Source organism: Emydura macquarii, unplaced genomic scaffold (genome assembly GCF_026122565.2).
Source record: "Emydura macquarii macquarii isolate MOO-44397 ecotype Brisbane River unplaced genomic scaffold, CSIRO-AGI_Emac_v2 contig_1253, whole genome shotgun sequence".
Lineage (NCBI taxonomy): Eukaryota > Metazoa > Chordata > Testudines > Chelidae > Emydura > Emydura macquarii.
The window spans coordinates 19,087,257-19,107,863 of NW_027131390.1; the positions used below are offsets into that span (position 1 = coordinate 19,087,257).

The window sequence follows — 20,607 nt, forward strand, 5'->3', positions numbered from 1 at the left end:
CACATTTGGCTGCGATTTCATCAGACCCTGCAGCCTAAGCAGGGTTTGCCTGGGTCAGTTCTGGGCTTGGGACCTCCCAGTAACCTCTAGGTGTTGTAGTTAGTGGTACTGGTGGATCACGAAGTAAGCACTAACCTAACCCCCACCTCTTCACCCTTGGGCCCCAGGTTCCCCTTTGCATACTCATGTGTGAGATTCTAACAAGACTTAAGCATCCTCTTCCTAGATCAGAAACAGGCAAAGCCCAGTATCTGCAGATGTTGCTGCAATCACTCCTCTAAGAAGGATATTAAACTAGGAGCTGCCGAAACCTCCTGCCCTCTTGGGTCACTGCTGCCAACTAGGGCCTGTTATTGGTTTTCCCTCAAGAAGCCCCTTCAATTCTTCCTTCCCCAGCCAGCATCCTCTGACAGAGGACAAGACAAAGGATCCTGAGAAGCCCTGGCAGCTTCTCTCTTTTTGATCAGCCAGCAGAGCCTGGTATGGTTTGGTCTTCTAGATTCCTAGCCCACTCTGCTAGTTCAGAGAGCAAGAGGCCTGACCTCTGACCCTTTGCAGGGTTAGGGATGATGCCTGCAGCAGGGAAATCCGTGGTTCCTTATCAATCAGATGTTGAATTAAGAAATTCTTTGAAATATCATGCAGAGGTCTCAGTGCTGGTCAAGAGAAGAGTGACACCTAGTGAATCCCAGACCACCACCAATCTCCATGGAGGTCTCTCATCCAAATATTGACCTGCCATGGCCCTGCTTCATTGGAAAGGGCCTTCAAGGTCAACCTGAGATGGTACAGACTGCTGATGGGATGTTTATTTTAGGGAACACTAGATTAGAAGGCTGCAGTTTCTCAGGATGCCTCATGCTCAGATTTGCAGTCCCTACAACTCTCTCTTCTCAGAGGGTGAGGAAGGAGTCAGTGCCTGCTATATGGGGAAAGGCACAGCTTGTGATTGCCACTGACCTGGGCAGGAGCCACCTGGATACTAAAGAAAGAGGAAAGGAGGTGAGCAACACAATCAGGGTTGTAGAGGGGAAGGAGATCTGCTGAAACACCATCACTGCCTCATCTATCAGGAGACTAAAGGAGACTAAAGGAGACAGATGCTTGCAAGTGTGCGTAGGCAGAGTGTGTGTGTGTGTGTGTGTGTGTGTAGGCGAGGAGGGAAGATACAGCAGGGATGGGAAGGGGACATTCAAAAGGAGTTCAAAGACTCATGTAGGAGAAGTCTGAAATTTAGCTGTGGGTGTGTTGTTCCCTGGAAAGAGCCAGGATTACAGCTAGGGGCACAAGGAGCTAGGAAGCTTCCCTGTTGCTGACGTGGGAGTTGGATGTTGAGAGCAGCTGAACCGGGACTGAGAACTATTTAATGATGAGCATCACCTGGGTCAGAGCCAGTCCAGAGAATGCAGCTGATCTAAGACGGTCTAAGAACATCTACTGTTGGGCCTATTACTCACACCCGCTGTCTTGAGTGCAGACACAGCTTTAGAGGTCACAGTGACAGAGACACAGATCAGCCTAGCACAAGGGTAAGTTGCCAATAACCCTCCGACTGGCCCCATGCCTAGTCAGTTCCACATCCTGTGGCTTCTGTGCTCACCTGCAGAGCTGTATCCAAACGGTGGAGGCTGCCTGTTATTGTAGCCAGCAGGCTGGCTTTGGAGAGAACACAAAGACACCAGTTACTAACATCAGCTACTTGCAATCAGCTTAGCACACAGAGTAGGAACCTGCAACAGGCTTACTGTTAACTCACAGGGCCCAATGGACTATATGGAGAGATTAAGACAGGAGCCCTTCCCCCTCCCCCCACAGGTGCCATGAGTCTTCTCTCAACCCCCCTTGTTTCTGTTCATCCCCTGAAATCTAAGCTGGGTTCTCCGCACTTGCCTGGTCTCTAGGCCAACAAGTCTCCACTCCCGGCTGCTGCTGCCTGTTCCCTCCATTGCCCTGGATTGAGGCTGGATGTGGGATCCGACAACAGGGAGAAGCAGGACAAGGTGGGCGGTCTTGCTGGGCGGGAGACCAGCAGAGTGGGACTGGATCTAGCCACAAGTCCTGACACAGTTTTCCCTCCTCTTAGCCTCAGACCCTCCTTCCTCTTGGGCATGATGCCCTGTAGTGGCCATACCCACATTCCCAGGTCACACACCCACAGATCAGTCTTGAAGGCCCAAATAGCTGCCACTTTAAGGGTTAGAAAAACAACGGGGCCTTTGCATCCATACCCTGAAAGGCCAAATGCAGTGTGAAAAAGGAAGATCGCACTGGAAATGAAAAGTTAGCAAAGCTTTTCAGAGTCTAAGGAAAAGTTCTGCTTTGGTTCACGCAGAGTAATCCCATTCCACTGTCTGGCTGCATAAAACCAGGCTGGAAAATCATCTAGCCAAAGGAAGCTTCTGCCTTACCCGTCAAGTGTTGGAATGAGGAGAGCTGGTGGAGGAGCCAGAGGTGGAGGGAACAGCCCTACAAATAAAAGCACAGTGTCAAGATGAGATCCCAGCAGGCTTATGGTGTGGAGCTAGACTCCACCTGCATTTGAAATTACACAATTAAAGTTCAGTCCTACTCTGAACAGCATGTGGAAATGGTACCTTCTTACTCCACAAGCTCACACCCCTGAGTGTATTCAAAGCCATATCCCCTTACCACAATTAAACGTCTGCTTTTTACTCCTATTTGCCCTACAGAGTCAGCACAACTAAAGGAAAAGGAGCTAGACTCTGATCTGACTTGTGCATCATCAACAAAATATCAACTCAATTACAGAGGGAAAATTTCCCCCTACACTAACCCTGAGGCTTGGCTCTCAGATCCTAGGTTGAACTCCCTAGGCTGATTATAAATAGAGAGATGGTTTTATTTGCACATTGACGGAATCTGACATGCAACAATATGGAAGTCCACTTTACTCTTTTGGGAAAGTCACTTTACTGACCATAACTACACTGTAGAAGGCAGATACCATAGATGGGCATAGCACAAACCAGAAGTTAAATGAATGTTAGAAGGGCCCCACATGATCTCTTTCCACTTTTTAAAAGTGACTTGGGTACCTAGGCTTCTAAATCCCACTGACTTTCAAAGTGGCTAAATCACTTTTGAAAATGAGACTTAGGGGCTTTTGAAAATTTCACCAGTTTCAAACAAACAAGAAATCTTGCATAAGCCATTACCAAGCACAAGGACATCACACTAAACGAACCATTAGTTTGTTCCAGTGTAAAAATTTGTTTTCATTGTTTTAAAATGTGTTTTTTTTAAAGTTATTCTGACATTGTCATCAACATTTGCCCCTTATTTTTAAAAGATTTTTAATCTGTAGATATGATTAGAGCTAGTTGTAACACCTGTGAAACTCATCCTTCTAGAGCAGTTGCTATTGTTGAGAGAAAGTATTGATAATTATTAGTGTGTGTCATGCACCTTCCTCTAATTACTGTAGAATCAAAAATTATCACAGGGTATTTTCCATGCATTTCCCTTTTCACTCCAATTAGTTATCGTGGAAGTTTCATATATAGTGAAGTCATTCCCCCCATCACAACGTCAATCTATATGAAAACAGAATTGCAAATGGCAACTGCAGTGCCCAGAAACAGGTTGGGATTTATACTCTGCTTTGCTAGAGCTGGAGTTTCTCTAGATCCAAGTTCACTACGAGTGGTGTCCATTCAATAACAAAAAGAATCCCTTCTGCAGTATTGTTTACACTGAGATGAGAAGTTACAATCAGGATCTGAGTGTGGGGGTGTTCCAGCTTGGGCTCAAGCTCATTTGTTACTTTTGGTTTGTCAACGTTCACCAACTCTACTGTACATCAAGAGAAAGGGGACTTCCAGTGGAAATGGCCGTTGTTGCCCCGTCTTTCTTACACATGTTCTGAAATCTTACATGAAGCACTTTGAGTAGTAACTTGTTAAAGAAGACTCATCACTATGTGAGATCCCATGATGGCACAAGTTAGGTCTTCCAAAATTTAACCAAGGGGCTTTCATGATGCCCTCTGCAACCCAAGCTCTCCAATTCACTTCCTGGATTGTTCTTGCGAGAGAAAATGGTTGTTTTAGTGGCCCTATGGATCGTTACTTGGCTTTATAATAAAAATTAAGCACTCAGACTGCACTGCTTATCAATGCTTATGTTACTCTAAGTATGATTGAGCTCAAGGTGAAATACAGTCACTCCATTTCATACTGGACCTCAGTGCTCAGAAAGGCCCGTTAGTATACTATTCAGACTCACTGCCACTGTTAAAAGCAAATCAATAGCCTACCTGGAATGGGGCCTGGTGGTGGCAAGCCTATGGAAATAAGAAAACAAACCTAGTGAGAACAAGAAATTAGCATTCTTTTGTTACCTCAGGCTAATAAGCTTGGTTTAGTAGTATGCTCTTAAAGAAGTTTGTTTGAGGCCAGGTATATTTCAGCGAACAAAATATATAATAAAAACTGTTCACCTATCCTCTGCTAGCCAACATAGAAATGGGGCAGAAAAGATCAAGGAGGTTATTATTTCCTCCATACTAAACCAACACAGTAACATTCTCCATGGATTAGAGCATATTTACTCTAGTTCTTCAGAAAGGGGAGCCAGTGAAGAGAGAGAGACAGTGTGATATGCTCTTGTTGACCTCTTCCAGTCAGGAGACTAGCTGCTGCATGCTGGACCAGGCAAAGCCCAAAGCATGGCCTTCGCTTTCTGCCCTAGGTGAAGTACATGGCAGTATTCCAGCCCACCGGCAAGGTCCATGCTTGAGTGGAAGAAGCACAGCCTTGTTTGTTGAAAATGGAAAAAAGTGTTTCAGGCCATTGCTGATATTTTGGGTGCTTAGCTAGAGAAAGGAATCAATAGGACTGATACTGTGCATGTCCTGGACAATTATCGGGCAAATGCCCATGAACAAGCAAGCCATCTTGGTCTTTACCAGTCCATTTTTCTAACAGGCTGATCTAATGCTCCTCTTGACAGTGACAGATATGCACATGAAACTACTACTGTCCTGAGTCTAACAGTGATTTTAGCACCAGAGTTTAAGGACTAATTAACTTTCACCTGAGACACTGAGTCATGCAACATTAGGTCAAATATAAATTAATGACAAACTAGCCATATTTACTCTGCATGAACAATCTAATCTCTGGACCTGGATCAACACATGCTACAGAACCAGGTGTTTTTTAAAGAGACGATATTGGTTCCTCTCTAGAAAAGGAATACCAGTGTAATCCCAATTCATATAGGTAATCGCCACTAAACTGTGTATCTCAGTGCATCAAGTAGCAGAAATGGGAGTAGAATCTGACTCCTGGTTCCTGGGGTCCCACTCTTACCACTAGACAATGCGCCTTCCCTTCTGGAAAACAATGCAATCCCTTCATCTAATCAGCCCCTCTCTGAAGTTAGGTGTGAAACATACACACATTCATCATAATTACATTTGTTATACATGGGACCACAATCCACTTGAAATCTAGTCACTCTCCATAAGTTAATTTAAAATAGTTTCAGGTCTACACATAGTGAAGCCTCCCTGCCAACGAGTGGCTTTACCAGCCTTTTTTTGTTGTTAAAATTTCTCTCCCACTGTTGCTATTGGGTAAGACCCATACAAACATTAGAGGAAGATGAGTGACTAGCTGTGCAGGAGAAAAAAAATTGATTATATGCAAAATGCTGCCAGACACAAAGTAAAATGTGGGTGAGGGAGAGGTTAACAGACCAAAATAGATGTTCCCCCCACCCCCCATCACATCAGGTTCTAGCCTCCTAGGTAAAAAAAAAAAAAAAAAAGTGTTCTGAGAGATGTGATTTTTGAGTTAAGAGTGTCTCCTTAAGTGTTGAGTACACTCAGCAACGTCTACCCACTCAATCTCTGTGTAGGGGAGCACAAACTTGGTGGCATTGAAACAGCTCGCCAGGAGCCCATGGGACATACCTCATTTACCTAACTGAAAAATAAAATGGGCAGAACTGCAAGATCTGCTTTTACTCTCAGACATTTGTACAAGTAATATACCACACTGACATGAGGTATGATAAAATATATAGGATATACATGTATAAGGGATATAAACTCTCATATTTCAGGGCACAATCTAACCACTATCCAACCTAAGTAAGGAAGAAACTTCCCCTCTAAGCAGATTATTGCACAACTGTTTATTATGGGGTGTCTCACTTTCCTCTGAAGTATCTGTCAGACAGGATCCTGGACTAGATAGCCCATTGGTCTGATCCAGTATGGCAATTCGTATATTCCTACTGTCCTTCAAAGATGAATAGAAATTGCTAGTCTACTTATCCATGTGTAAGATGCCAAACACCGTGGTATCCAAATGACATCAGCGACTGAAACAACACACTGAGAGCCATTCAAGAGGGCAGAATGGCTTAAGAGTTTGAGGGCATATAGATGCAAAAGCTGTTGAGGAAATTAGAGCATCTCCAGGTTTCCAGCTGTCAGAGATGCAGCTTGAATTTAGCTGATTCTTGGTGACTGGATACATGGCTGCTTGTTTGTCCCCTGACATTTCTTAATTATACTAAAGATTCCTTTGATTTCCCCAAGCCTCAGGTACCTGAACTTCATGCGCCCAGAGATAGCTGGGTAATCAAGATTGCTCTGTAATACAGAGCAGATACCTACCTGGAGGATGCAGAGGAGGTGGGACAGAAGTAACTGGAGGGGGAGGGTGGAGAAAGTGTGGTGGGGGTGGCCCAGCAATTGGAGGTGGTGGGGGACCTGCTGGTGGTGCAAACGGCTGTTGCTGAGGTGGCTGCTGGGGTTGTGATGGTTGCTGGGGCTGCTGTGGGGGTTGTGGCTTATTTCCATGATCTCCAAGAACCTTTAAAACAAAAACAGACAGAAAATAGAAGATGGTATTTTATCCCTTGGCACCTGCAGTCAGTGCCTCCCAATGCTGGCAAAAGGGGCATGTGCCACAGAACCCAAGCATTACAGGGAGGGGATAAGTCAGGGGACAGTGTCAGCCTTTTAGACACACTACAGGGGACATGTCACAAGCTCAGCATGCAAGGAAATGCCCTGGCATCAGATATCTTCTCTAGCATGAACATCAGCAAGTGGTACAGTCCAAGCTAGGTACAAATCTATTCCTATGTGAGATGATCTTTGCATCCCTTGGGGAAGGGTATGATAGAATGGGTCACTTGACTAGTCAAAAACCCAATCCCAAGAGAGGCTGGGCTCAGCCACCCTTGGAATCAGGCCCCACATCACAGCCTTCAAAATAAGAGCAGCCCCATTTGAGTGGTGATATGGTAACTCTTTATTAAACCAACACTGTTGTTCCAAAATTTGTTACTGAAGTGCATCCAATTTGCTTTCTTCATAAATGCAGATGGGATCAAATTCTGCTCCTGGCTGCATCAGTGTAAATCCACCATAAAATTTACAGAGTGATGCAGGAGTCACACCAGTTTAACTGGCAAGAGAATTTGGTCCTGTATGTTCATATTGCCACTGTTTTTAAAGCTCAGTATACAGCAGAGACCAAACTTATTTGGATATTCAGATACCAGCGCTTGGTACGAGGAAGAACAAATAATTTACTAAGCAAATTTAGTCTTGATGCACCACTGGGGCGCACCCTTACTAAACAGTTTGTTTGCACTTTTCCAACATTGTTACTTTATAAAAGAGGAATCTGGGGGACAGGATCACACACACTCATTTTTTGAGGGGGAGGGAGCAGTTAGAAAAGAATGTTTCTGGTCAGAAAGTTCAGGGGACTCTCTGAAACCCCTGCTTCTGCCTGCTGAGAATTCTATCAAAATATGGGCATTAGGTTTTAAACTGGGGATGACACCACTGAAGTTAATGGAATTACAATGAAGTGAGATAAGAAGAGGCCCAGTTTTTAACTTGATTTTTTTTGTCCCCTTTAAGGACATCAAGTAGTGTAGGCCCAACACTTAGACTCTGCAGGGTGAAGAATGTCTGATAATAACGGACATGAATGTTATTTTCAAATTTTAAAAAATGACAAAAGATACATAAACATTCCCTTGCAGTGTTGGAAACCCCCACACAATAGCACTAGGTTAGTGCATGGGAATGGAAAGGGAAAATGACCAGACTAGTTTTACAGTTCAACATGAAAAAAATATAAAAGGTAAATGACAGCAATTAACAGTGAAAGTAAACTGGATCATTACAATTCTTTCAGGTTTAGTAGAACACAGTAGTAACATGGTAAGGCTTTTTAAAAAAACCACACACACTAAAAAATCCATCTAGAAACTTCACAGTTAACACTTTGCTGAACACCATGGGAATATCATGGTGGTAGTGGGGAACTTGGACCCTGCTCAGAAACAGAAGTCCCAGTGTGTGGAAAATATAGGAGAATCTCCATTAGCAGTGTAGGGCTGATGATACAGGTGAGTTCTGATTCCACCCACTAGGGGACAATGGCATGTGCACGTTACGATTGATGATTTTGCTATCTTGATAGTGTTCCTTTAAAACAAAACCCCATGTTTTTCAGAAGTAGACAGTCAGGAAAGTGCAGACAATTGCTCAAGGTTCATTTGAAAGTGCACGGGATATCAAATGTTTGAAGACAGCTTGAATCCGTTTACCTGAATGGGATTTTCCTCAGAGGCGTGTTTATCGCGGCGTCTTCCTTCTACCCTCCTAATAGTGCCTGCCTGTCCACCAATCACATCAATTGTCCCACCCAGCTTCCTGGTACAAAGTAGATATATCTTCTCAGGTTCAGGACAGAAATTAGAAGTAACAGTTTTTCTTTCCCCCCCGACTGAGAGATCTTTCTCATGCTGGGAAACCTAAAGCAAAAAGGCCAAGTACATTCTTTTCCATCCAGGGTAAATCACTCCAGGTGGAGCTCACACTGACAGGGAAGCACAGGAGACGAGTGGGGAATACTTTGCTGCATGTGCACAACTTCAGCTCTGGCTGCAGGAAATGAGTTAGGTCTCTTTAGACTCCACTTAGTGCTTGATCCTGAGAGGATCCTGGCTTCGCGGGGAGCAAAGGAGTGTTGAGCATTTCTCAGGTTCAAACTCTGAAAACTATAACTCACCTACACTTCAGAAAGACTACTCAAGTGAGCACGGGTTGCAGGATTAGGCCCGATGCCCTTGGGGTCAGATCCACTAGGGGTGGAAAGTGCTCAGCATTTGAGGCTCTTAGACCAGAATTTGCACCATTTCATGACAGATCTTCTGAAAACGTCTAACCCTCATGGCCCATCACTAAAATAAATGCTCTCTTTAGTTACAATTTTGACTGTTGGACATATTTTCTGCCTCTATCCCTGGGGCCAATCCTCCTCCCAAAGAAGTCAGTGAGTTTTACCATTGGCTTCAATGGAAACAAGACTGGACCTTATATTAATAAAGGGTGTTTGCATATAAACAGGGGACCACATTCTGCTGTTGGTTACCCTGGTTAGATCAGCATCAGCCCAGGATCTTTGTCTCTCAAGAATTTGTATCTTCCAGTTGCTTATTCAAAATTCTACACTGGGGACACAATTATTTTCACAGCTGTGATGCAAGCACAGGATTTGGGGGATGAAGGAGAAGCAGGAGGAATTGAAGAGATTTTAGGAATCAAAGATTCTAGGTTTATGAAAATAATTTTAGTAATCAAGACCCAGGGACAAGGCAGTTGGGACGAGCTGTCTGAATAGACAAGTTAGAGTTTCCTGTGCAGACAGCAGCTCATGAAGGGCCTGATTCTTTAAGATGCAGGGTCCCTCTCTTTCCAAAAGTCATGGATTTGCCATGACTTTTGTGAGAGTAACTGACATTAGGAATAAACCCAGGTCTGTGTCATCCTGGCCAGCCCTTTGCTGATCAAAACTCCACCATGAAATTTCAGTCTGGCTCTACAGGAAAGCCACATAAGGTTTTAATTAATTGTTGAAGTTATTTACAAAAAAGAGTTTACAAATTTTAACCACCAATAAAGGAGATTTGACTACAAATAATGGGATCCCATTACATTTTGCATTCTCCCCCCCATAAGTTTGTGACTTTTGCATGTTTTGCCTGACAGAGCCATTGCAAACAGCCCCCCCATAGTCAGCTTCTGCTGCAGCCCAACGGGAGAGAAGTAGGATCACACCTTTTAAGATTACAGCCTAACACTTTCTACGGTGGGACAAGCGAGCAGTTACAGATGAACAGAAAACTAAACTAGTGAGATTTACTGTCCTTTCCGTTTCTGTTGTCATTGGAAACAAGACTTTGTAAACACAACCTGCTGATTGTTGAGATACAGTGGCACAACAGATATCCAATTTCATGACACATATCCTAGTGCCAATAGAGACATGCTATGGCCATAGCACTAAAGGTATTTTACGCTGATATTAATCCAGGTAAATCTCTAGATAAAGCCAATACTGATTCCACGTTAAAATGGACACTGCTAAATGTGTTAGGGCTAGAATGTGTTTTCTTAAAGAAAAAGGAACTTTACAAACCCCAATAAGGCGAGAAAAGTTCTCATTAATTTCAGTAGGAGCAGGTTAATTTGGATTGGCACAGACTTTGGGAAAGAATAGCATCACATGCGAGAGCCAGAAAGTAAAACTGATCAGTCTGATTTCTCTGTTGAGAAGAAATGAAATTAAAAAAAAAAAAAGTAACTGCTTAGACAGAAAGAAATAAATTGGAACTTTAAAGTTCTTTTAGTATGAATAATCCAGAGCCAACCCCTGAGGTCCTCTCTTCTTATTCTACTGAAAGTCTCCACTGAGGAGAGAGAGACACAGGTGCAGGACTGATGCCTAGGTATGATCAGCAGAGAAGTACAAAACACGGATTTTTAAAGAAGGAAGAAAAATCTGCTTTGGTTTCATGTAACCAGGTTTCCCAAAGCTCCTTATAAAAATAATCAGGTCCATACTGTCAGGAAAGTGACTGTCATCCATTACAGGTTTCCAATCAGAATTACTGAAAACCATTTTACTTTGCCTAGACTTTGAACCATCTACATTCAGGGGAAAAACAACCTCCAACTGATTGCATAAGTAACTCATGCTAGCTGCAGAGCAGGCAGTTAAGAAACCAAGTAGCTTCTCTTTTCAGTTACCAAGGCCTGCTCCAGCTCTGGTTAAAGGCAATGGAAAAGCTCTTTGACTTCAGTGGGAGTTGGCCCAGGCTCTGGAAGAACTGGCAGCCCAGCAAGGTGAAGCTTCATAGCAGGAAGACCTCCTTGTCTTGGCCAGTCTTCTGAGAAGCTCCCCTTTGCAAGGGTGGGACAATGCAGCAGGGCACCAGACCTACCTACCCACACAGTATTACAGTGGGAACACCAACAGGGTGGGGAAATGAAGATGGGGGGGGGAGGGGGGGGTTCCACAACTACACAGCAGAGTGTCATTGGGGAGGGTGATAGCTATTGAATTACAGGGCAACACCCAATACAGTTTAAAAGTCACTGTCTTGTTTGGGGGTCTATAAGAGACTCGGACAAAGAAATAACAGGATCTCACTTGCCCCATTATTTAATACGTTAAAAACAGTGGATTAAGATGCAGTTTCCATACACACCCTTACCTATTAGGAGGAGGCCCAGCCTTCATGCGCCCTCCTACCAGAGTCACAAACTCCGTTTTGAACTCAGTTTTAATAATGTTGTTCTCTGGTTCTTTCTCTGCATTTCCTGTCCTTCCTTGCTGAACCTAAGAAATAAAAAAACACATCATTGTCTTTGGTTACCAGCTGATATGTATGCCATGCAGAACTGCTCTTGGTAAGAGAAAGAGGCTCCAGTGAGGAGCAAAGCAAAACTTTCATCTGCAATGATCCAACTGGACAACAAGGTTCACGCAAAATAAAGATCCAATCTTCGGCCAATCACACATTTTTGCAAACCATTATTTTTCCATTCTTGGCCTACTGTTCACATTTTTAATTCCCATTAGCAGCCCCAAGATGTGCCTAACCTGACTGTGGTCCGTTTTTTCAGTTCTTACCTAAGGGAACTAGAAACTGGATACAGAGGCTTCTTCCACTAGCTCACCAGTTCAAATCCTGCCAAGTGACCAAAAGCTGTTACCACTTGAGGGCCATTTGGTGGCCCATGTGAACTGAGTTTGGTGGCCCTGGTGGTCAGGAGTCCATATCACAACTGACAACACAACTAGTGAATTCTCAGCAAAGATGCCAAGGAGTGAATAAAGCCATGGAAACAATGCCTATCTCACCACAGTTGGCCCCTCAGATCAGAGCTACATCAATGGTGTGTCAATCTTACACATCTCACCAGCACACAAACGATCCACCAACCTGAGGGGTTTGGCAATGTTACCAGTCCAGTTCCACAGCTGGACAACCTCCAGGACATTGACTTTGTTGGGAATACACCTAAATTTCACCATCCCATGGGATTTTTATTTGCCCTCATGACAACAATCTCCATGTTTGCTGGAATGCTTCGTTCAACTGGGGCAGAGGAGCAATTCATTAGCTGGGGGAGAGTTAAAAATGTCACATCCACTAAAAAAATGTTTAAGGTCCATCGTTCTTAACAGCTTGCCTTTCAGTTAATATTCCAGAATCACATTTTTAAACCAGCTTCCATTTTTACACTTGCACTGATGTGCCCACAAAATGAGCAAGCTTCTGTGCTGCACACACACGCACTGGATAATAGGTTACCTACCGTGATCTTATTCTCACTGCTGATAGGTGGAGAGGGGTCCAATCCAAGCTGAAGACGTCGCTGTTTTTCACAATAAGCCTTCCATGTTTCTTCATTGAAGCCATAATTAAAGTAATCAGAAAGGTCAGCACCTGAAAACGAAGCCACAAATCAACAGAGCGACTGGGAGAATACATTTCCACTCTCAAATTGCTCATGAAGTGCTTAAAAAATTCCTATAGAGAAAGAGACATGGCATTGTTCTTCACTTGCTGTTCTGAACTTCGTATAGCGTTGCAGTGAGAGTTCAAAAGCTGTTGTGTTCCTCCTCAGAGGTGGGTGCTTCTTAGTAGGGGCCAAAGTATGAAGTGCTTTGGGACCCTTGGATGCAAGGTTCAACCCAAATGCATGATATTGTAAAAGAGAGGACTTATATCAATTCACAGGCAGTTCTTCATCGATTTGATTTTTCAGAGTAGTATTCTATATTATTTCTCTTATAATTCTGTGAAGTTTAATACTAATGAAAATTAACAGCTAAACTGTGAGTCAGTGGCACAAAGACTTCTTCCCCCCCTTAGCTCTACCAATGTATTTCTATTCTGACATGGACTTCCCTTTGCTATTCCGATTAGAGATTCTCTATACCAGGGCCTGCCCATTGGGTCAAACTCTGCTAAACTACAAGTGACCATTATAACATGGCTTAAAGCATACAGACTTATTGTTCAGTTGTGATCCAAGGCAGGATTTGAACTGAGGTCTCTCAAGCTGCATTGACCCATTATTACATCTGCGACAATTTGAGATTCCTGTCTGTATCACTTGTGAATAATTTTATGAAATTGTATCAAGGCATAACTCCACAGCAGTGTAATACAGAAGTGCCTCTTACATTGTTAAAAAGTCCCTCAACATTCCCATTATAAAAGGTATTTCTAGCATGACCAATTTTAAAACAACAAATCCTAGTTCAAACGCCTGGGTTTCAGCTAAGGCTATTTGGCCATGATAAGGTCAGGACTTGGACCTTATACCTTCTTCCACCCTCCTGGCAGTCACTTTTCCTACTGCACTCCTTTGGCAAATGAATTCCACCAACTCAGGCTTAACAACATGAAATTTACACATCAGCTTCATCAGATCATCAAAATGTGAATGAAGGAGCAAAATATGATGTGAAGTCTCCCCTCCCCTCTATTCACTGGTTTATAAAGGAGAAACTATCTTGCTGCCTGAGCTCACTGTCTATGACATAGCCCAGAAGGGTGTCAAGGGAGAAGCTACTGAAGTAGCACAAAGATCGACAATGTGAAAGTTACAATATGGGCCAAGAGTCTGCTTTAATTTTACCTCAATTCATACTTCAAATCACTATATTATGACTACGTGGATCATTCCTGGTCCAGAGATGGGTCAGCAGGACAATAATGATCCCCACGCTCATATCTCTGAACTTTACTGGTATCACTGCTCTAATTCTGTTCTTTCCCAACATCTTCTCTTCCTAGTCTCTCTTTCACTTCGTAGTTAAAGCCCCTGCAGAAGAAAAGGATACATTTTCTATTTACATCTACACCAATACCAATTTATCACAAACTGCCTACTGCTCAATACCTTGAAAAAGTAATACTGTGATTTGAATTTTCCATTGTGTCCCCTACTGCCTTTCATTTCATGTGGATGAGATGCATGAAACACATCCTTGCAGCCTTCCAAAAACACTACTTACACAGCAGAATAATATTTTTGAAGGGCAAGTAAATTATTAGCTCTCCCCATTATATGAAGGAGCAAATGAATCTAGACTAGTAGATTTTCATGGCAATTTTGCATGGCTGCTGTAAGCAGCATTTGGATCTCTTTGGACTTTAGTATGAAACTGAAAAATAGAAAGACTTCACTTCAAGCATTTTATAGCTTGTACACAAGAGTCATTTTGATGTAGAAAACTCCCTAATACAAAACCAATAGAAACAGGGAAGATACAAGAAACTTCTCATATTTTCATCTCTGAGCACATCACAGAGCAATTTTTATCTATAGATCTCGGTGTTCTACAAAGGTGGGTATCATTATCCCCATAATACAGAGAGAGAAACTGAGGCATGGAGAGTGACTCACCCAAGGTCAAACAATCGGGTTCTGCTCCAGGGTCTGGCACTGACTAAGTCTCCTGACTCAGACACTCTTGCCCTGACAAGAAACAACCAATGTTTCCTGCCAATGGGTAAATCAAGTTATTTTCCTTACAAGCTTGTTTGGTGGCTTTTTTGATACATCAACTCACGTTAGAAATGCTCCTGCCAAGGACTGAGCGTGATTGCTTCATGATATGCAGAAATTATGCCCCAACTCCCACTGACAACAGGAATTATGTGGTTGAGTGCTAACTTGCTAGGAACAAACTCTCCATCCTCGTGCTGCTTCATTCATCTGGTACTTCCCTGTTGAAGTGCTGACATTCCAAATGAGCACCAATGACAAAGCTGCACAGGGGGTGTCCTTGTGTTAAGCCATGATGGGCTAACACGTGCTAGTTGCTATGCATCAAGAGGAGACCATCTCCCACATTTAGCCAAATCCTGATCTCACTTAAGTCAATGACAAGAAGTCCAACTGACTTCAGGATTTGGCTGAATGCTATTATACTACTATCAGAGTGATATGGCCTAGGAAACAGAGGCTGAATATAAAGACCAACTATTTTTTTTAGGAAAGTAATATAAACAGAATATAAGTCCAGCCCAGTTTCTTCTGATCACCATTGAAATTGGCACATGGCTCAATAATTCTATGTAGTGTCACTAATTGCTCAGAACAGGGTTGTTCGTATGTCTCCCTCCACCCTCCCCTTTCCCCCACTGGCAGCACACTGACAGAAACGATGGATGAAAAACAAAATAAAACAAAACTACAGAATATATTTACCACAAGAAACTTTGAGGCCCCACCTGGTTTCCTCCATGGTTTGTCTTCAAACGAATCTAAATCCACTTCTATTACAGGCAATCCATTTATATTTCCCGTGGCATCTAAATCAATACCTTTGGGCTGCAACTTGGCTTTGAAGAGAGAGAGAGAGAGAGAGAGAGAGAGAAACTGTTACTACTTTTAATGCAATGCTTCTAACCCACCAATTTGATAAGCAAATTATTCAGTTTAAAATAGCTATTATCTGCTATGAATTTAACATCACCTCTGCATCTGTCTATTTCTAAATGTAACCAGATCTAACCTTTTAGCAAAAAACAACTTTCAGTGACTTGTGAATAGATGGTCATTTCTGCAACTCTGATTAGCTCAGATGAAAACATCCTTGACATTTCTCAGGATCCCCCAACAGATGCAGACAGGTCTACTTTTAATGTTAGCTTTGGGCTTGATCTTACAGTAGGCCGAGCATCCACTGGAGCCAATGGGAGTCCCTAGTGCTCAGCACCTTCCAAGAAGAAAAAGACTCTGGAGACAACTACATCTAGTTCTCCTTGGCCAGAGGGAAGATAATCGCCACAAGGAGACTGGGAAAGGGGAAAATAGGGATTGCAAAAAGACAGTCTACCATACAGAAAGGAAAAGATGAGTAGAAGGGAAGAGGACATATTGTAGAGATATTTTAAACCCAGCCTGTGATGTAGAATATAAACTGACTGAGGTACAGAGGGCTGATTCTAGCCAACTGATTAGTTAACAGTCAAGGGCCAGATTTTGATGCCCTTACTCCTGGTGATTAATATCTTACACTGCAAGTAGCCCCATTGATCTCAGTAAGCCTACTCATGAAGTGAGGCAACACTAGTGCAAGCAAGGGTAGTAGAATCCAGCCCCAAGCATTAATTCTCTAGTAACATCCTGCACTGTACAGATGCTGGATCCCTTTTTCATTTGCAATTTAAAACAGCAATTACAATCTGGCTGCTTGGCATTTCCAGGTGATCAATTACCAGCTGGTTATTCCTCCAACACATATTGGGCCATCAATCCCTCCCCAGCCAGCCACTAACCTCTAAGAAACTCTCTGCACTGACTCACTCTTGCTTCAAAGAAGATCCTAATTTCACACAACCCTCAAAAGAGAAATCAATATTTTTAGCTGGTCCAGCCATTCATGCCAGAGACTTCAGCAAAAAGCCTGTGCAAGAAATGTGAAACACCCCAAACTACAGAGGGTAAAGTAAAGTAATAATAATACCTGAAGAGGATGTTCCATAGCCTCTACCTGTTTTTAAGTTTAGATTCATAGGGGTCCCCCTAGACACAAAAGAATCAGAATATATTTGCATCAGCATTTCAATATATGGGTTGGATTTTTTGCTTCAAGTCCATTGTAGCCTCAATATACCCAACACACTGGAAGGACATAAAGAGTTGTCCCAACAAGCAATGCCCTTTGATTGATCTCAGGCTTCTCTGTGATTATATTACCAAGACTCCTTTACTCTAAAAAATTAGATTGTACTGTTCATGTAAAACTATTGATGGTGGAGAGGGCAGCATATCGAAATGGCTGTCCAGCAGTGTACATTCAGATAAGCAGCAGCACACAATGAGATTGTCTGGACTCAGAAAAAAGAAGCCTGATGGATTTCCCCAATGTTCGTAGGTACCATCCTGCCAGAGAACATGATTGTGATTGACTATGAATTAGGATGGAGCCAGGCAACAGGCGGAAAAGAATTATGGCAGCAAGTCTGTACCGACTATGAGAAAGGAAGGGAGGGGTCTGGTTCACAATGAAAAAAAACCCCCAGAGAATCCAAAATTGATGTTTGGAAAAATCTAATGAATCAGTGAAAGAATGAATGGAACACTGCTCTTTAGAATGATAAGTAAGACTCTAAACCATTTCTGCAAAAGCAGAAGGGAGTTATCTTTGCAATGAAGAATTAGAATATGCTGCAATGAACAGGTAAAAGGTTTCCTTAAGACTACAGTTGCCAGCAGCAACCAGAAATGCTGCCCCCTTATTTCCATTCAGTACAATGTTATTCAGACTCAGATTCTTAACCATTTTAATGACAATTGGTAGCTAGTTTGCAATTCTGATCTCACCATACCTCAGCTGTGAAGAATTGGACAACTGAAATCTTTAATGAATTCAGGACTTCCGTTTAATTCACCTGCTGGTTAGTTTGATTCTTCATTTAATTTCAGCAAAACCTCAAGAATTAAAATAATATTAAGAACATGCACTACTTTCCACCTATTATTTCAATCAGCCAAGTGCTCCCCAAATATGAATTATTCAGTATCACGGCAGTTGACGTGGGGAATATTAGCCACATTTTTCAGATGGTCACCCAGCAAGTCAAAACCAGAAACAGGCACTAGCCATTAAACTCACTACCTCCTGAAATGGTAAGATTAGGTGCTCTTTTTACCCCCCGATTTGCAGTGATAAGAAGAAAGTTGATTATTCAAACAAATAGCAGAGTGTAACCAGAAATACGTACATGTACGATGGTGCACCTGTTTTGATGTTGCCAATGGTAACTTTCACATCATCCTCATCACTGTCGCTATCACTGTCCTCATCATCATCTTCACCACTCGGAGGGGCCTAACAGTAACACAGACACATGGGGACTCATTGATAATTACACCCAAGAAATTCACCTGGACGAAAATGCAAGTGCATTTAGAAGTGCAATAAAGTTAGGAAGAATGATTCTGCTACAAAGACATTGTTTTTCACTTGATTAATAATCAAGTTTTGGGGTATTTTTGTTTTACACAATAACAATTTTTCACCTTTTCATCCAATATTAGCACCTATTTACTTCAGCCTTGTTTTATACCAATATTTTTAAGCAGCGAACATGCACAGTAATAGCCACATCCAGCAGTTGCAACTGTAACACATACTTGTTGTGACATCCCACGGTCTTCACTGGTGACAGGCCGGCACTCCTGAGGAGCATCTTGCAAAGGATGAGAAGATTCTGCATGTCTACCAAACATAACAGACTAAAATAAATATAAGTAGCTCCCTGGATCAAGTGTAAGTGTTTCCACAGTGTCCATCAGCATAGCATCGAAGTGACATTCAGATCATAGTTTTACCAAGAACAAACATATTTGATTCTGGTGACTGGTAGTTGAGATTAAATTTGGGCTAACTATTCATCAGGCTTCACCTTTATTGGTAAAAGTCAATTTAAAGTTCCTGAAGGATGCCAGACGAGCAGCCTTGTGCAACAAATACTTTTATTTATCCATAGACCAGCTAAGGCACTTGCAGCAGCTCTGAAAGATTCTCAGTGTCTCTCAACCCCAATCTAGATGGACCACCTCTAAGGGTAAGAAGGTGGTTCAGTTTCCATGGCCCATTCAATCCTTGACCTTTTCCTGAGGCTGCCAACAAGAGTGCCAATTATATAGGCATTTCTAAGTGATGAGGACACCTGCCCAGATCAAGATCAATTGATTGATTCCCTTTCTACAAGTCACCAGACAGTAACAATTAGTTACTAAGGACTTGGGCTGAATTTTAACCAGTCACTTGGAGATGAAAGGAGAGAGAATTAATAATCCCATAGACAATCCAATTTCCTCATTCATTGCAGATTAAGATTAATGTTCATTGTTGCACCTTCAGATTTATTCTGTTAACTAAAGATTGCGTAGCAAATGTTAGTATTGCTTATTGCACTAACCAGAAAAGCCAGTTACAACAAAAATTACGTGTACTTTACGTGTTATGGAACTAAAAATCAAAAGAAAGCATATTCAACCATGGAACTGGAAGAGTTATTTTGAAATTCTACTAATAGAATTCCTTTTTAAAAAGTTAATTTGATGATTCAAGGGCCCAGACATGCCAACACTTACTTCTGGCAAAGCTTACTACTTGGAGTACTCTCTTTGAAGTCAATGGAGGTACTCATGGGGATAAGCACCATGCCTGTTAGTGAGTGTTTGCAGGATCTCACCACAAAGGGAGCAAACACACAACACACAGATTCCACACACTTAACAAATTAAAGACATTTCAGAGATTGCACAAAGGGAGACACCTTCTAAACAAGGAAGTTAAAGATCACATTGACAGAAAGGAGCCCAGCAATACATAATCTTGGAATTTGTTACCAAGAATCAAATAAAATAAAGTCTACCCACTGCACTTTTGGAAGCCAATGAAGCTCTCTTATTAGGAGACTAGGAAGACAAGATTGTGAAGAAGAGAGAAATCTGTGGAAGCAGGCTAGCTGAATTCTGTACCAGCTGCACAAAATGTTAGAGGAGCAGTAGTGGAAAGTCCCACCAAGAAAGAATTGCAATCACCAAGTCAAGATTAAAACAAATATATAGACAAAGGTTTCAGCAGCTATCCCAGTAAGCATAGGTCCCAGTATGGCCAAATTCCCGAGGTGGTAGCAAAAGCACTTCAATTACAAAGTAAGCATAACAGGCTTCAAAAGGATCAGACTCCACAACAATTCCAAAGTCACAGGCATTAAGTCATTGTGCGAAGATAAAAAGAAGCTCCACTGGAGGAAATTGCCACAGATGGCTCTCCAAGACCTTTTGTATTCTGTTTACCAAATCAAAAACAATTAATAGCTCAACCACAGAATTGTCTTAGAATCCAAGATCACTGATCAGCCAGCACTGATTAAAGAAATGCAACAAATGTTACCTTCAGCTTCAAATCACAGGAAGTATCTGTGGATGTGTATTACAATTTGTGAATTGAAAGTTCAAGTATACATCTGTAAAGAAATCATCCTCCTAACCCCTTCACTTACGGTTTTAAGCGTGGAACAAATCACTTTGACAGGACTACTATCATCACTTCTATGTTGGTAATTGTCCTGCACATTTTATGTCTACCCCCTTGAATCCCAACACAACCCTTTGCGCCAGTGATAAATCAGCCCCCTTTACAGCACTTCTATAATTTCACAAAATCCTCTGCATCAAGGAATGTCAAGAGATACTGTAAACATGTAATTTGGTGT

General features: G+C 42.3%; 1 protein-coding gene across 4 annotated transcripts in view; it reads right to left on the reverse strand.

Annotated features, from left to right (window-relative positions):
- LOC137153175 (pre-mRNA 3'-end-processing factor FIP1-like) overlaps positions 1-20,607 on the reverse strand; it is a 31,678-nt gene that overhangs the window by 7,631 nt on the left and 3,440 nt on the right. For 2 of the 4 annotated variants that reach the window (XR_010919715.1, XM_067548274.1), the window contains exons 3-13: positions 18,512-18,596; positions 18,100-18,206; positions 16,839-16,897; positions 15,601-15,711; positions 12,668-12,798; positions 11,560-11,684; positions 8,608-8,713; positions 6,650-6,848; positions 4,277-4,303; positions 2,409-2,466; positions 1,601-1,656 (exon numbers count right to left, since the gene is read on the reverse strand). Coding sequence is in view for 3 of the 4 variants with exons in the window: in XM_067548274.1 (XP_067404375.1) it covers positions 1,601-1,656; positions 2,409-2,466; positions 4,277-4,303; positions 6,650-6,848; positions 8,608-8,713; positions 11,560-11,684; positions 12,668-12,798; positions 15,601-15,711; positions 16,839-16,897; positions 18,100-18,206; positions 18,512-18,596 (1,064 nt within the window). In the remaining variant the exon portion in view is untranslated. Of the gene's footprint in view, positions 1-1,600; positions 1,657-2,408; positions 2,467-4,276; positions 4,304-6,649; positions 6,849-8,607; positions 8,714-11,559; positions 11,685-12,667; positions 12,799-15,600; positions 15,712-16,838; positions 16,898-17,703; positions 17,820-18,099; positions 18,207-18,511; positions 18,597-20,285; positions 20,312-20,607 lie in introns of those variants that run through there. The other 2 variants (XM_067548275.1, XM_067548277.1) reach the window with 2 other exon arrangements.